At 51.6% G+C, this 17,420-nt stretch overlaps 1 protein-coding gene across 10 annotated transcripts in view; it reads right to left on the bottom strand.

Moving 5' to 3' along the window:
* The window catches only part of SCARB1 (scavenger receptor class B member 1), an 86,554-nt gene that overhangs the window by 16,273 nt on the left and 52,861 nt on the right, over nt 1–17,420 (bottom strand). For all 10 annotated transcript variants that reach the window (XM_038574752.1, XM_038574753.1, XM_038574755.1 and 7 more), the window contains 6 exons: nt 16,489–16,630; nt 13,282–13,485; nt 10,076–10,171; nt 8,420–8,535; nt 6,433–6,599; nt 262–380 (listed from right to left, as the gene is read on the bottom strand). In XM_038574752.1, the coding sequence (XP_038430680.1) occupies nt 262–380; nt 6,433–6,599; nt 8,420–8,535; nt 10,076–10,171; nt 13,282–13,485; nt 16,489–16,630 (844 nt within the window). The remainder of the gene's footprint in view (nt 1–261; nt 381–6,432; nt 6,600–8,419; nt 8,536–10,075; nt 10,172–13,281; nt 13,486–16,488; nt 16,631–17,420) is intronic.

Raw genomic sequence — 17,420 nt, 5'->3', positions numbered from 1 at the left:
GACTGATAATTCTAATTAATTTACTGTCTTATGGTCCTTTTATAAAGACAATTACCTGTACAGAGATAATGAACCCCTTGAACTATGGAGTCAGGGCAAAGTAGGGACCTCTAATGGCTTGATATTCTAGTAGCAATCAATTCCAAGGAAAGCCAGGCTTCCCATCACCCCCACTCTAGAAGAGCTCAGTGCCTGGGGTCCAAGTAGGCACCAATCAGAAATCACCCACTACCCTCCACAGGTTGACAAGCAGGGGCTCACCGGGTGGATGTCCAGGAATAAGGAATGCTCCTCTTGGTTGGGGTGGAGGCCAAGCACTGCCTCTGCCAGCATCGGGTCAGCATTGTAGAAGTGAGGGTGGGAGAGAAACAAGGGCGCATCTAGAAGGCAGAGGGGAGGGGGAGGGGTCATCAGACAAGGGAGAGCCTTGGCACATCCAGAGGCCTGCATTGTGCCAGGCCCTGGGGATGCACAGGAAGTTAAAGAGGACCACCGCCTGCAGAACATCCAGATGATGGCAAGATGCAAACAACAATACCTAGACAGAGAGGATTCCCTCACCCAGTCTGTAAATGTCTACCAAGGGCCCGAGAGATGCCCCCCATGAGGAATGGACAAGCTCTGTACCACAGGAATGATAACAGAGGAGCTGCTGATTCGGGTGGGGGAGATCACAGGAAAGAAGTGAGGATGGTGAAAATATGCCAGACAGGGAAGGCCACAGAATAACATTTCAGGTGGAAAGTATGGCAGAAGCAAAGGCAGGGAGATGGGAAAATGCACAGGGCACGTGGAGCAGACAGTACATGGAGGCGAATTATGGGAGATGAGGACAGAAAGGTAAGTTGAGGCCAGATCCGAACTTGGGTGGGGGAGGGGCATCTTGATGGCCAAGCCAAGCAGCCTGGACTGTCTTCTGTAGGCAATGCGGCAGCCCCCAGAGGCGCTGAGGTGTGAATGCCTGCAGCCAGGTCTCCCTATCATCCATGGGAAGGGAGAAGACACACCTGCTTTGCTCCTTCTCTCCCAGCAGCCAGTCTACTGGATGGACGCAAGTGTGAATAAGGACTGACTCAGGCCCTTCTGTGTGAGCAATTCACACCCAGAAACGTGAAGCCAAACAAACCTCTCCATCAACTGATCGCACAAGGCAAACGCCAGCGCATCCTCGTGTGCTCAGGATAACGTCTAACAGGCCTGATGGACAATGAGTTAACGAGGAAAAGAATGAGCCTCTCCCAGAAAACCCAAGAGGATCCAGAACAGACAAATCCTAGAGACAGAACACCACACATCGTGCTAGCCAGGGACTAGGGGATGGGAGATGGGGAGTGACTGCTAAAGGGTATGGGGTCTCCTTCTGGGAGGATAAGAATGTTCTGGTACTAGACAGAGACAGTAGATGCACAATCTTGTAAATGTATTAAACGCCACTGAACTGTACATAATTTAAAAATGGTTAATTTTATGTTATATGAACTTTATACCTCAATATAAAAAAAAGGAAAAAACAACAATAAAACTCACAAGGTCTCCTCTGTAAAACCAACAGCACGTCCACCACCTACTAGGTGACCACCATTTGTGTTATGTGTATCTGGCAGCCTCAAATATCTAGATTCCTTCCACTTAGCAAGGCCAACTATCAGTCTGAAATAAAAGATGGCATTTCATTGCTGCCTGATTTTATCTTTCCCGGGATGCTTTTACATTCATTGCCTTCGTGTTTCTCAACATTGATTCATTCAGCCAAGTACCTCTTCAATTTTGCCATATCTGGGTCCCCCTGCACGATTATATAATGTGCAGCTCTGACCCAAATGCCATTATTTAAATAGCTATATTTTAAGGCAGGGCTTTCTATCTGAGCCATAACTGACAGACACTTGCCACAATAAGACAGCAAATATAGGAAGAAATACAATAGAAACAATGAAGGTTGCACATTCTAACTAGATACCGTTGCCTGCATGGGGGCTTTGAGCCTGAGACCTGCTCTTTTCGATTCAAAGGAAAGACAGGGAGCACCAGGCTCACTCAGTCGATGGAGCTTGTGACTCTTGATCTTGGAGCTGCAGGTTCAAGCCCCATGCTGGATGCAGAGATTACTTAAAAATCAAAATCAATGCTGAGTCTGGGTGGCTCAGTCGGTGAAGCATCTGTCTTCGGTTCAGGTCATGATCCCAGGTCTTGGGATTGAGCTCTGTTTCAGACGCCCTGCTCAGCAGGGAGCCTGCCTTCTCTCTCCCTCTGCCTCTCCCCCTGCTTATGGTCACTCTCTCACTCTGCTCTTTCTCTCAAATAAATAAAATCTTTAAAAAAAAATAAAATCTTTAAAAAATAATTTTAAAAATGTTTTTAAATAAAATCTTTTAAAAATAGTAAAAAATTTAAAAAAAATAAAAATCTTTTAAAAAGAAAGATAGGTGCTGGGAAGGCCTCTTACACCAACAGCGACTCTCTCACTAACCCTCTCTCCCAAATCAGTTAATGTTATTTTAAGCCATCTCCTCGGAGCCTCGAAGCTGCCTTGAGTACCCCAGATACAATGCCCTATCATTTGGAAACCCTCCTTCCTTACCCTCCCACCTCTGCTGTGAAAAGAGACCACCAGAGCGAACACGAGGAGCCCCGTATTTACAGATGGCAACACTGAGACCGTCTAAGGGCAGTGGTCACCACACCAGGCCCTTGAAGGCGGTAAATCTCAAAGGAGGCCGGAGGCACCTGACATGGGTCAGACCAACGTCCATGACACAATTCTTGCTTCAGATAGTAAGCAGGCTTGTTCTTTTAACAGCAAGCCAGGCTCCCCATCTTCCCAGCAAGCATGCACGTGTGCATTCCTTTATATTTTATTTCCAAACGGCACAGGGATTAAGTGGCCATTAATTTATAGCTTTATGGCTCGCCCAGCTAGACCTCATTGCCCAGGGTCACCACAGATTACGACGAAGAGGTCTGATGAACAGGTCTGAGGGCCTCGAGCAGCACGGAAGTTTGAGGAGTGAGAGTCCTCCAGGTCCAAGAAATGTTCAAGGCCGTAAAAGGGAAATGTTTGGTATTTCTTATCATCAGACAAAAGGTTAGAGAAATGCAGACAAAAGTGTGCTGAAAGACACGGGCAGGAAGTTCCCAGCAGCACTGGGCTAATGGTCAGAAGGCAGCAGCACCGATGCCCGTGAATGGCTGAACGGGTAAGGACACGATGGTGCGCTCCCTCGGTGGCACATCATCCAATGAGGAAGAGGGTGCCCACAACACCCAATGCGGACAGACCCCACCAACACAATAATGGGTGGAAGAGGCCAGAAAGAGAGACAAATGCAGTGTTCACCGTATGATCCTGTTCACCTAAAGACCAGAGGCAAGTAAAGCTGTGCTGCTGGACGTCGTGCCAGTGCTGGGAAGGGGCCCGGGGGCTGCTGGGGGGCCACTCCTGTTCTGCTTCACGATCCGAGTGCTAGTTACAGCAGCGTGTGCGTTTTGTGGAATTTCAACCTGCACACATCCTTTGGGCAACCCTCTGCACCCATGTTTATTTCAACATTAAAAAAAGAATATTTTATTTACATAGATAGTTTAAAATTCCTTTGCATTTCTAGGGGTGCCTGAGTGGCTCAGTCAGGTGGACATCTGACTCTAGATTTCGGCTCAGGTCGTGATCTCAGGGTTGTGAGATCGAGCTTCACGTCAGGCTTGGCGCTCAGCACAGAATCTGCTTGTAGCAGTCTCTCATTCCCCCCTGTCCCTCCGCACCCCTGCTCCCTCTAAAATAAATATATAGATCTTTAAAAAACAAATAAATAAATAAATAAAAAATAAAATTCCCTTGCACTTCTGAGGTTATTCTGGCAGATGTGCTAAGATGGGGCAGTGCAGACCTCGTCCCTAGCCCTCTGACGTGGATGGACCTATATAGCCCATGCCTGCCTGGCACCCACCCTTTCTCCTGGAACCCACATCCCAGCTCTGGAACCCACTGTCCCCTCCCACGCTATGCCAGGGCTGGTCCCACCCATGGAGTCAGGGGCTGAGTGTGTGACTTGGTAATTGGCTCATAGCTGGCCATGGGACTCGACCCCAGGACCCCAGGATCACAACCCAAGCCAAAGGCGTAGACGCTCAACCACTGAGCCACCCAGGCATCCCTACTCTGGGATCTTTAATCACACAAGCCATGGAGTGCTCCTAACGGCTTAGGTTGCTGCGGCTGTCACCTGCCACAGCAGCAGTAGCACACAGCCCAGCAGGTCTCTGTCACCCCATCCCACAAGCAGAAATTCCCACAGACACCAGGAAGGGAAGCATGAAACAGAGGGTGAGGCCAGATAGGTCACACAAGGCCATGACAGAGAGGGCACCTCCAGACCCCAGCTCCAAACCCTTCACCTTACAGAGCACCCCATTCTGCTTGAACATTGGGAGTCATCCAACCGGACAACCCTGTGGCCAACTACCCTTCTCAAACCCCCATCTCCAGTGGGACACGTGGCTTCAGCCAGACAGGCCCCCAGAAGGCAAGACCCAGTCAAATGAGGAGTGGCTTCTTATCCTACCAACCGTGGGGACTCAGGCATGTCCCAGTCCTGAGCCTCAATTTTTTAAGTGCAGGATAAACCACACACACACCCATACACTCAAATACTACCTACTGGTCACAATTCTAGAAGCTGAGGACAGAGCCCTGCCAGCAGCATTTACAGTCTGGTGGAGGACCCAGGCAATAAATAAGTAAAACAAAATACACAGTGATTTCAGGGAGTGATGGGCAGCAAGAACACACCAGAGGCTGAATGACAGACAGCAGCTTGCAGGGATAGAGGGGACAGAGGGGTAAGGAGGGACAACTTTAGTATGGGAAATCACAGCAGGCCTCCTGGAGGAGGTGGCCTCTGAATAGATCAAAAGGAGGGGAGGGAATAATCCACACAAATCCACATGGATATCTGGGGAAAGAACTTTTGAGGCGGGGGAACAGTTGATGCAAAGGCCCTGAGTTAGGACCAAACTTGATACAGTCTACAAACAGGGAGAAGGCAGGGGGCTGAAGGCAGGGGGGAGTACAGGAAGAAATGATATTCGAGAGGCTGGCACAGGCCAGATCCTGCAGAGCACAGAGGCTACGGTCAGGTCAGGGCTTCACTTTATGTGTGTGGGGGGAGCTGTAAGACATTTGAAGCAAAGCGTTGGCTGGCAATCCGTGTTTTAGAAGGGTCCCTCGGGCGGCTCTCCGGAACAGGTCCCACAGTGGTGAGGATGCCCTCCTTCTGCACTGGCCGTCCCATACAGAAGTCACTAGGCACATATGGGTGGTGATCATTTGAAATGTGGCCAGTGTGACTAAGGCACTGCCTTTTAATTTAATTGCATTCAAACCAATTTCAATTTACAGAGCCACCCCCCGACCAGGGCCGGTAGTGATGGCACTGGACAGTCTGGGAAACAGTAGGTGTGTAAGGTGACAGCAATGTCACAGAGGGGCTAACGGGAGGCAGAGTAGCGGGAGGGAGTAGGGACTCCTTTTGTTTGCAGACAGAGCTGACGGGCTTCCTGATACGCTGGGCAAGGACGAGGGGGAGCACTGGAGGTGACAGCCAGGTGTCCAAATTGAGCAATTGAGGCGGACTTCCAGGGGACTGGCACACAGCTTGAAAATGTGACGCCAGATGACACCGCTGGCACGAGGCCTCACACTCCAGCCCACAACCACACACGGGCCAACGAGATCTTATGGAACAGCCGGACTGGTGGCAGCTTCCTTCCCTCCCAACAGGGAGCGAAGGGCCCCTCCCACGAAGCCACATCCTCGAGGTACATATCCTGGGGTGGCAGGCGGGACGAGGCCTCCCCAGAGCCATCCGTGTCCCTGTCTGCAGAGCCTGTGAACACACCAGGTCCCTGGGCAACGGGGAGCAGCGCAGGGGGAATGGAGGCTGCAGATCAGCTGGCTCTAAAAGCGGATTATCCCCGGGGTAGGGGGGGGGGGAGGGGTGGGATATAGTCTCCAGGGTCTTTAAGCCAGAAGACAGAACCGGAGAGAGAGATGGGGCCTCGGACATGGGATCAGAGAGACACGGAGTTGCTGGCGGTGAGGACGGACGCGGGGCCAGGAGCCAGGGAACCCCGGCCAGCCTCAGAAAGCCCACCACCTGGCCCCCTGCACCTCCGGAAAGGAACACGGCCTGCTGACACCGGGCCCTAGGCCTGCGTCGGACCTCTGAACTGTTTAAGATGCTACGTTTATGTTGTTTATGTCGCTGGGCCACTGAGATTGTGGGAATTCATTAGTACAGCAACTAATCTACACGGCCTTTTTTTCCCTTCTCTTCCTTATCTCCGGCCTAATGGGATTATCAGGAGTAGAGGCCAGAGATGTGGCAGCCTGGGAGGAGACCCGCCCGCTGCCCTCCCGTGGGAAACGGCACGTACTGAACCTGCAGGTGCTGACGTTCTGAATTCCAGACTCCAGGCATGGGCAGAAGCCCTCGTTGGGCGGGTAGACAGAGCCGTTGGCGAATAAGGTGCTGGGGGCCACGAAGCGATAGGTGGGGATGCCTTGGAACGTCCCCGACTCCTTGTAGATAAGTTTCATGGACCTGCAGGGGACAGATTGGGGGGTGGGGGTGACCTCGGGAACCGGGCCGCGAGACCCGTCCTACTGAAGGTAAGCCCAGCCGAGCCACTTCTCCCCGCCAGTGCTGCCAGCCCCCGGGTCCCCGCAGCCACCGGCTCTCCCCCCACCCCGGGGAACTGCCAACAGCCTGCTATTTGCTCTCCCAGCCTCCCAGCCCACACTCGTCTGTTCCCCGAGAGCAGGTGGCGCTTTAAAACAAGAACACTTAAAACGGCAATGGCTTCCCATCTCATCTATAATAAGATCTGTCATCCTCACCGTGGCTCAACAGATTCTATGAGGTCCAGCCTCTGGCTGCCCTGTATTGTACCCCACGAACCTCCTGGCGATTGCTCAGACATCCTTCCTCCTGCCCCCGGGCCTTTGCATCTGCTGCCCTATCTGCCCTTCCCCCGATGCTCACACATCAGACTATAGTTCTCCACATGGGTGGCGATTCAGCGGCCACCTCCACAGGCTGCAGCAGCACGCCCCCTCATCCTATTAACCCTGCTCTATTCCACTTCTAAGCATGAACAGGATCTTCAGATTATAACCGTCCTGCCTTCCTGCTGTCCACGGAGACCCTTGGACAGGGCGACACTGGGTGGGATGCACTGTAAGCATAAAACACGTTCCAGATTTCTACAGCTTGATACAAAAAAAAAAAAATGTAAAACATCTCAATAACAGTGGATATTGTTTACACACCGAAATGGTAATATTTTGGATACCGTGGGCCAAATAAAACCTATCATTAAAATCAACTTCACCTACTTCTTGTTACTTTTTTTAACATGGCCACTAGAAAATTTAAGAGTATAGACAGGACTGACACCGTGTTGTGACTGGACAGCACCAGCCCAGACAAGGGTGCTGGTGATGGAAATGTGGTTGCGCAAGAAGACACCCTTGTTTTTAGAAAACACCCACTAAAGTATTGAGATGGCCAACGTACTCCCCAAAGGTCTGGGGACAGAGCGCACAGGGCCAAAGAGAACTCCCAAAACGGAGTGAAATGGCATGCTCTTGCCACTCTTCTCTGGGATGAAACTTCCAATTTTAAAAAGTGAACATACACACAGCACAGGCCTTCAGGCTCTCTGACACTGCCCCACGGTGTGTCTGCCTGAGTCCCCCTGCCAGAACATAAATCCCCCAGGAACAGCAACTGGGCCCATCCCGTCTCTGCCTAATGCAGCAGGTGCCACAGAGGTCTGCTGGGAAGGCAGAGGAGTCCAAGTTCACATCAGTAAATCTCAAGTAAAGGATTTTTCCAGAGTGGCCTGAATGGAGCAGAGTGCCAGGCAGTGGCCAGAGGTGGGCCCTAGGGTCCACTGTCTCTTCTCACCTACACTGGGGCCCCTGGAAGCCACTACCCCAAGCAAGCCTCTGAGGCCATAGTCTAGAGCCTGCAGGGGCCATAGGGGAGGCATCTAGATGTCTCAGCATCCAGATGGACATGAGGGCAGCCAGAGAGAAGCCACAGGGAGCCCATGCTCACCTAATCCCAGCCCTCTACGACCTGATGGTTTCCTGCTGCTGCCACTGCCACTGCCACCGCCACCACCGCACCAAGCACTGCATGGCCAGCAGCCTCTCTGGGGCCTGCCAAAGCATCACAAGCACTTTGGCTTTTCATGACGTAACCTAGGAGAACTCCAGACAGTGCCAAGGGCCAACAAAGAGCCAAATGCTTCCCAACTGCACGCCAAAAGCCACTCAATTAGGCTGTGAGCACCCACAAAGCTGATTTCCGCTACCCGGGAGGCCCAGCAGGCCCCAGAACATTCCAGCAATTACCGGCAGGCCTCAGGGCTGTAGAATTCCAGCGAGGTCTCAGGAGTCATAAACGGTGCCCACATCTGTCCCGAAGTCCCGTTGATCATGTTGCACTGATCAGAATGCCAGAAGTTGACCTGCAGGGAAGCGTTCAGACCTGGCTCTCAGAAATGCCCTCCTGGGTGCTGCTGCACACCCAAAGTGGGGTGGTGACTGCACAGACCGGGGTCCCAGGGTGAACATGACCACTCTGTCCCAGGAGCCAGTTCCCTCAGGGAAACAGGCCAGCAGCGTGGGAGGCGAGAGAGGGCAGTGCACACAGCCAGGAGCATTGACCTCAGCCCCTCACTAATGTGGAACCCTGAATGTGCTGGGAACTCAGTAACTTCGTCTGTAAAATCACCCCCATCTCCAAGGGGCACTGTGGGCAGCAGAGGTGGCATCCTCACCTCTCAAGGAGGGAGTCACTAGACACTTCCTAAAAACAGATAAAGGGGGGGGTACCTGGGGGGCTCAGTGGGTTAGGCGTCTGCCTTCAGCTCAGGTCACGATCCTGGGGTCCTGGGATCGATCCCCGCACCGGGCTTTCTGCTCAGGGGGAGTTGGCTTCTCCCTCTCCCTCTGCCCCTTCCCCCACTCATGTTCTCTCCCTCTCAAATATCTTTTAAAAATAATAATTAAAAACAGATAAAGCAAAGAGGTGACACAGGAAGAAATATATTTAAAATCATAATGATGGCCACCCCGGGGACCGTGGGGTGGGGGGAGCTCTCAAAACAGTAGTTCCCTCTGGAAAGTGAGTCTTGGAAGAAAACCACAGACTTCTCACTTTCTGCACCCCTCCCCCTGCCATCAGAGCAAGTTTGGTCATGTGCGCACACATATCTGTGCAATGAAAAAACAAGCCAGAGGGGTCAAAGAGGCTCCCCTGGGAATGGTTATTGCCGGCTGCAAATGGCGAGCTGGCCACTCTGTGCACGGCTGGGGGTGTCACTGGGCCCCAGAGCCCCGGTCCTGGCAGCGGCCACCGTGGTGAGCACTCCGTAGCTACCAGCAGCACCATGTACTGTCACTCACGTGCAAGCATCACGAGAAAAAGCTTAAACTAAGGTGGAAAACATCAAGCTGTGGAACAGTGCACGTAGAATGATTTCATCATGTTCAAAGAAGCAGCAAATCCACCATGTGTCTATGCACACACACGGGCGTGGAACGGGTCCCAGCGGGCAGGATTCCATACCCACCACTGCCCACCACTGGGTTCCCTCTGTGCGCCAGGGAGCAGGATGGCCGGTGTGAGACATGGTGCAAAGGGGACATGAGATCTGTCCCTCTTGTTTTGTTTTTTTAATGTGAATGTCTTCCTGTGTTTCAAGTGTGATTTTTTTTTAACTCAATAATATCTTCTAATGCAATGGCTGGTTACAACATCAGTGTGTTACCTTAGAGGTATTTTGTAAATTAGGAACAAAAGGAAAGTAATAACTCACTTCCTGGTACCCACTAGGTGCTAACTAAGTAGAGTTTCCATCCCCCACCCATCCATCCAGATGATGAGCTAGTCGAGCCTTAACCATGGGGGATGCCCCGCCTCCGGAAGCTTCTCCATCACAGATGTGACCACCCTCCAGAGTTTGAAGACAAACATGGAGCACAGCCAGGTGGCCCTGCCCTCACCTTGCTGAGCCCATTCCACTTGTCCACGAGGTGGATCCTGCTGAAGTCTTTGACCCCCGTGAACACGGTGAAGATCCCAGAATCAGAATTGTTCAGCTGTGGATAACAACAGAGAACACCATCCTTAAACCTCAGGACGGTGCAAAGGCCCTGGGGCCCGGCCCTCAAGCCCACCCGTTCACTTAGAGGCCATTCCCCACTGCACCCAGAGGACAGAGGCCTTGATACCTTGTTCAGTGCTGCATCTCCAGGGCCTGAGGACCAAGAAGAGGAAGGCTTTCTAGAAGGGGCACTCCCTTGAAAGCATCCCCATCTTCCTTTCCCAACTCACGGAAAGTCTCCTTCTCCCAGGTGAATAGCAGAATGACCACCTCACCCTCCTCCCCAACTTAAAATAAAGCATGGTCATGTGACCTCTTCAGTCAATGAGACAGAAGTAGATGGGGCGGCGGGGCATGCCCTTTCTGGGGTGGAAGCTTTAGGAGCTCAGGCATGCTTTTGTCACCCTGCTTTCTGCTGCTGCGTAGGGGTCGTGCAAGTATGTCTAGCTGTGACCTCCCTCAGTCTGAGTCCCTGAGTGGCCACAAAGAACAGAGAGCCTCCTGGTCACCCACACTGACACGGCATACGAACCAGGATCAAGCCACTGACATTCTGGGGCTGCTTACTCCACAGTATGACCTGGTCCCTCCTAGTGGATTTAGGATCCTACACTTACTGAACATGTTCTGGATAGTAAGGCCCAGGCTTTGGCACTGAGGTTCTTCCCTACAAAACACATGTCTAATTTACTGCAAAGACACACAAAGCAGGTGCCTGGGTGGCTTAATGGCTGAGCGTCTGCCTTCAGCTCAGGTCGTGATCCCAGGATCCTGGGATCGAGTCCTGCATCAGGCTCCCCACAGGGAGCCTGCTTCTCCCTCTGCCTATGGCTCTGCCTCTCTCTGATAACATTAGAGACACATTAGAGACACATAAAAAAAAAATACCAAGAGGGCAGCCCCGGTGGCGCAGCAGTTTAGCGCCGCCTGCAGCCTGGGGTGTGATCCTGGAGACCCGGGATCGAGTCCCACATCGGGCTTCCTGCATGGAAGCCTGTGTCTGCCTGTGTCTGCATGTCTGCCTGTGTCTCTGCCTCTCTCTTCGCTCTCTCTGAATGAATGAATAAATAAATCTTAAGAAAAAAAAAATACCAAGAAATGAGTGACTGCAGGGCGAAATCTAGAAGCACCGATTCCCTGAGTCCCAGGCGGCTCCCTCCGTGTAACATGTAACGTGTAACGGAATACACACTAAGAATTCAATAGGGTTGTTTACCAGCTGAGTGGCTAAATCAATGACTAGTTAGGCAAACAGGCTCCAGGGCAGGGCCCGGTCTAAAGCCCTGCTCTGGCCTCCTAAGATCTGAGTCATGTCACCCATTCATTCTGAGCTTCATGAGCCTAGACCTAAACCATTACAAGGGAAGAACAGGAGCCCTGAGACGCTGGGAGTGCGAAGAGAGCAAATGTATACACACAGTTAAGCGGCGCCTGAAAAACAGTAGGAGCTCCAAATGCTAGTCTTTATTATTATTGTTATTAACAAAGGCTCCCCCAAAAGGACCCTAGAAGAATAATCATTATAGACAAAGTATATCAGAGACTGACACTTAGTACCCAAAGTCTATTGCTCCCCTTTCTCCTTTGTAACAAAACCCAAACCTTACTCAGGACATCAGCTAAGAGGCTACATTTCCCAGCTTCCCTTGCAGCGAGGCGTGGCCCCTTGACTAAATTCTGGCCAAAGGAAAGTAAGTAGAAAAAAAAAAGAAAAAAAAAAAAAAAAGAAAGTAAGTAGATATTGGTTTTCTCCCTCCCAAAGACGGAGACAGCTGGCACATGCTGTTTTGTCCTCAACTCCCCTGCCTGCCTCTCCATCCCCAACCACTTCTTCCCTTCCTCTTATATTTCCTGGGATGTGGTAGCTGGTGCTCTAGCAGCCATTTTGGGCCATGTGGTAATCTGGAGTATGAGAATCACACTGTAAGGATGACAAAGCAAAGAATTCTAGATCCCCAGAGGATATGAAGACACCACATCAACACTAAACAGTCACTGCTGGAATGTTATTTTGGGGTTTCCATTATACACAAATATATATTACAGGGATGCTACTCACTTTGTAATAATTTTCATTCATTCACAAGTTTGCAAGATGTTTTCAAAGGAATCATGTCACTTACTCCAAACTTGCCAACTTACCCACACACTCAGAACCTGTCATCCTGATTAAAAACGTATTAAGTGTCTATCACATGCCAGGTACAGGATCACAATTTCTCCCTCCCGCTTCCCCCAAGACAGATCAGCAGAGCCCAAAGGGGAGGCTGAGTCTGGAGCAACCCAGAGGGCTCGTTAAAACCTATGGCAGGGATCCCTGGGTGGCGCAGAGGTTTGGCGCCTACCTTTGGCCCAGGGTGTGATCCTGGAGACCCGGGATCGAATCCCACATCGGGCTCCCGGTGCATGGAGCCTGCTTCTCCCTCTGCCTGTGTCTCTGCGCCTCTCTCTCTCTCTGTGACTATCATAAATAAATAAAAATTAAAAACAAAAACAAAAAAAAAAAAACCTATGGCAGAGGGAGCCGCAGTCCGAAGTCAGACTCTGCATCAGATCACAGCTCAGGCACCCAATCACTACCAGGTGACGGGGGTCAAGATAAAGAAAAAAGCAGGCAGCTGAGAGCAACGTCGTAATCAGCATTTGGGACCTGCCTCCCCAGCAGCCACTCCTTCTGCCGGCAGCAGCCCTCAGCTGTCCATGCCCAGCCCAATCACATCATTTCAACCTGATCAAGCTGCACCTCAATCAATGCCTAGAGTTTTCAGGTATATAAACCAATTGATTCTCTATTTCTAGGGCACCCGTGGCTCAGTGGTTGAGCATCTGCCTTCGGCTCAGGTCGTGATCTCAGGGTCCCGGGATTGAGTCCCGCATTGGGCTCCCCACAGAGAGTCTGCTTCTCCTTCTGCCTATGTTTCTGCCTCTGTGTCTCTCATGAATAAATAAATAAAATCTTAAAACAAAACAAAAATTCTCTATTTGTCTTACGCCAGTTTGAGTTGGGTCTTCTGCCATTTGCAACCCACTATCCCCAGGTCCCCAGCCAGGCTGTCAACGGAGAACAAGACACAGGCCCCGAACTCGTCACTGGGCCACACTTACCTCTGCAAATAGCCCAAACTTGCCCTTGAAGGGTAACATGTTTGGGAGGTACTTGTTGATGAGGTGTATGAGGGGGTCCTCATAGCCCCACATGATCTCGCCTATGGTGCGGTTCATGAAGGCACGCTCCCCAAGGGTGCTGAACGCCAAAGTCATGATAAGCTTCAGGCTCATGGGCTTATCTTCCATCATCATCGCCGCAGCCTACAGAGCAAGGGGACACTGCAGGTTACAGGCTAGACACAACTGGTCCACACATCCCTGACTTGAGGCCAGGCCTGAGGCAGGGTTCATCAATGGGAATGAACTTCGGGCCCAGGAAGGTGTCTGCAGCAGATGTGTAGGGTGTCTGGGGCATCCAGAACCATCCTCTCTAATCCTCCAGTAACAGGACCACCTGTGTTACGAGATTCAGGAGAAGTTAACTCCATCCTCAGTCCCAGAGGCAGGCACATGGCAGGGGCCTGGTTTGAGAATGTGTACAGGGCCCAGTCAGAGCCACAAGAAGTGGGAAACATTCCACGGGGGCTGTCGGATAGAAGGGAGAGCTTCCTATTCCCTCCTTGAAGGCCATAATCACCCTAAGGGGCAGGTCTGCCAGAGCAGGGCACCAACTCAATCTGGGCAACCCAATCTGCACCCTAGATCAAGCCATACCTGAAAGCAGCCAGCCTCTGCCTTTTTTTATAACATGAGCCCATAGATTCCCTTTTTGCTCATGACGGTTTGGAGCATCTTTTACTATCCCCTTGTATCCAAAAGAATCTTAATTAAGATTCTACTCCACTTCCTTATAGCTCCCTCCCAAATGCCAAGAGTCCCAAAGATCTGCTCTACCCAATATCTAGGTGCTTAGAATGCAGAAATTTATTTTTTAATTTCTGTTCTCCTCTGGAGATATTGTCTTGGCACTTGGTTTATTTTTTTAAGGCACCTCATCCCAAGGTAAGAAAGTGAACACAGCCAGCATTTCCTAAAACGTGGGCCAAAGAGGTTGGGTTCCTTGGGAAATCACCAGGATCTCCTTACCATTATAATAATCTTTGAAAGGTAATAAACACAGGATTTTTTAAAATCACAAAAGGATATATAGTACACAACCCTGTCCAACCCCTGTCCTTCCCCTTCCCATTCTTCTCCTCCAAGGCTGCCCACTGCTATCAGTTCTTGAGTATTCCTCCAGAGACATCCACAACCAGAGACCAGCACACTATGGTCCATGGGCCAAAGCCAGCCCACCACCTGTTTCTGTACAGTGTGAAAGTTAAGAATTTTTTTTTTGTATTTTCAAATAGTTGGGGAAAAAACAAATATTCAAAAAAACCCATGAAAGTTATATGAAACTCACCTTTGGTGCCTATGAAATAAAGTTTTATTGGAACACAGCCATGCCTACTCATTCATGTTGTCTTTGGCTCCTCTCGCGTTAGCGGGCCGAGCTGAGTAGTTCCAACAGAGACCACGTGGCCCTCAAAGCCTAAATATCTACTATCTGGCCCTTTACAGAAGAAGCTTGCCCACCCCACTTGAAACATATAAAGAAAAAGCACATGTGTGTAAGTGGGTGTGTGTGTGCAAGTATTTCTCCTTCATAAATAATAAGCGGTGGCACCGTGTGTGGGTTCTGCACCTTGCCTCTCCCTCACTTCAGTGTACCTTGGGGACTGCTCCGCACCACTGCCTGCGGCCCTGCCTCCTACTACTGGCTGCGTCCTCAGGCACTGCCTGGCCGCAATAAATTCCCACAGTGAAACACGATGGAACAATATTTAGGTTGTTTCTAGAAGTGTGCTCTGACATTGCATTATTGCCACAATAACTACCCTTGAGTGCAAACATCTTTTCTCTGTGTTATCCTCTCAAGAGGGCACGGCCCTACAAAGGAAATTTTTGAGGTCAAAGCCATGTGAAATTTATATTTAAAGTCACCATCTTCCAACAGCTCATACCGGTTCTGTTCTTCATGACTATGTGAGACTGTCCATTTTCACAAATGCTCACAAACCCTGGGGCGCTATCACACAGGCATTGCCAACCTGGTCGGTGGGGGGAAGGTGCCTTCACTGCCAAAAATGAAGGATGTGCCTGGGGGTGGGGAGGAATGGGGAGGAATGGGGAGGCAGCTGTAAGGCTTTGGGATGCACCTATTCTTCTGTCCCGTCCAGCCAATGGATTCAGCAGGCGAGCTCACCTCAGATCCAGAGCCCGGCCCAGCGCCAGCCTTGGGATCACCGGCAAGGAAACAAGGGAATGTGTGTTAGGCCCATAAACACTGAGTGCTAGCAGAAAGTGAACACAATAGGCCTGAGGCTTCTGTCTCTCTAGAAAGGCCCACCCCCCCCAAGGTTGGCCCATGGCTGGTGTCTGGGTTTCGAGGGGGCTCCCAGCACTCCCTGACTGATGGGGGGCTTGTGGTGTCGGGACTGTGTGTACAAACAGTGTGCTTCATGCTGACCACCTGGGGATCTGAATCTTGGGAGGAGCCAGGCAGAAGGGGCCTGCGTGACCAGCCCCCAATAAAAGCCCTGGGCATGGAGTCTCTAGTGTTTTCCTTGGCAACAACCCTTCACAGGTGCCACCACAACTCGTTGCTGGGGGAACGAAGGGTGGCCTGTGTGGCTCCCCTGGGACAGCTCATGGAGGCTGGATGCTGGTCTCCACGCCATGTGCTTTTTCTTCCCTTTGCTGCCTTTGCCCTGCTGCCTTTGCCCTTCTGCTGTAACGAATCACAGACAAGAGTGGGACAGTGCGCTGAGTCCTGTGAGCCCCCCAGGGAGGCAGCAAGCCTGGAGGGGGTCTCGGGGACCTTGGCACACCATGGCTAGTGGTTAGTGAATCCAGCTACCGCTAGGGTTCTCACCTGCAGAGAACAAAGGCCCTGCCTGCAAATGCTGCAGAAGAGGACATGGCCTGCGGGGGCCCCATGAAGTCTCCCACCAGGACCTCCCTGTGAAGATTCTAGATTTGTAGAGAGAGAAGGGAAAGACAAGGACTTTGGCTGACACCCCCAACCCAGAGCAGAAGGATGTGCCTGGGAAACTCAGCGGGCGGCAAGCCGGGTCCCAAGAGCCACAGGCTGTACCCCCCCAACCCTAACACTGAGCGCCAGCCCGGGCAGGGGGAGAGGGCAGGCGAGAAGAGAGATGGAAGCCCTTGGGGGCAGAGATGAGGGCTGGGGCCAGGGGCGCGGCCGGGGGGCAGCCTTACCAAGACCAGGATGTTGGGCATGACGATATAGTCGCTCTCTAAGCCATGGGATTTGTCAGGCTGGAACTGGAAGCTGCGATACTCAAGGAATGACACTGTGTCATTGTCATTGAAGGTGATGTTGCTCTTGTGTCTGAACTCCCTGTGGGCAGGGAAGTCGGTGGTCAGCAGGCCCTCGCAGCACAGGGACAGGGCACTTGCCAGGAGCCCCCCAAAGAGCACCCCAATCCCAACATGCTCCTCCCCCAGGCCAAGCACCACATCCTTCACAGACTCCCCAGTGCATGCGTGCACCTGCTTCTCTGAGGGAGATCGGTAGCACAGTGGTTAGGAATGTGCACTCTGGAGCCAGAGGGCCCAGGCTCTAATCCTGTTTCCATTACTCACTTCCAGGGCCTCTGTTTTCCCATCTATAAAATGGGGGTGATAACCAGACCCACTTCACAGGGCCGTGGTGAGCACGGAGTGGGTCAGTGCACGTTAAGTATCAGCTGCATTACATGCTCTTGCTCTGCAATCCATTCTCCACAAAGTAGCCAGAGAATCTTTGAAAAGTAGAAATCAGATCATGTCCTCCTCTCCCCAACAACTCTCCCTTGTATACTGGATAAAATCGAGCTCCTAAGGTGGCCTCCGAGATCCCCACACCTGACCCCGTCCAATGCCTGGGCCTCACCTCTGCCACTCTTCCCCTCACTCATACCACACCAGCCACTCAGGTCTTCTCCTTTCTGGACTACCAGACTCTGCCTGACTCAGGGCCCTTGCACTGGCTGCCGCCTCTGCCTGGGGCCCTCTTCCCCCTATATTTTCACACGGTGGCACCCCCTTCTCACCACCCACGTTCAGGGAAGTGTCCCCTTGACAGAGGTCCTCCCTGACTCTCCAGTTAGACCAACTCTGTCCACGCCCCTCCCTCCAGCACTCTCCAT

The sequence above is a fragment of the Canis lupus genome, chromosome 26 (genome assembly GCF_011100685.1).
Source record: "Canis lupus familiaris isolate Mischka breed German Shepherd chromosome 26, alternate assembly UU_Cfam_GSD_1.0, whole genome shotgun sequence".
NCBI classification, from domain to species: Eukaryota; Metazoa; Chordata; class Mammalia; order Carnivora; family Canidae; genus Canis; species Canis lupus.
Note: the sequence above shows the minus strand (reverse complement) of the source record. Positions and strands in the feature narration are given on the sequence as shown.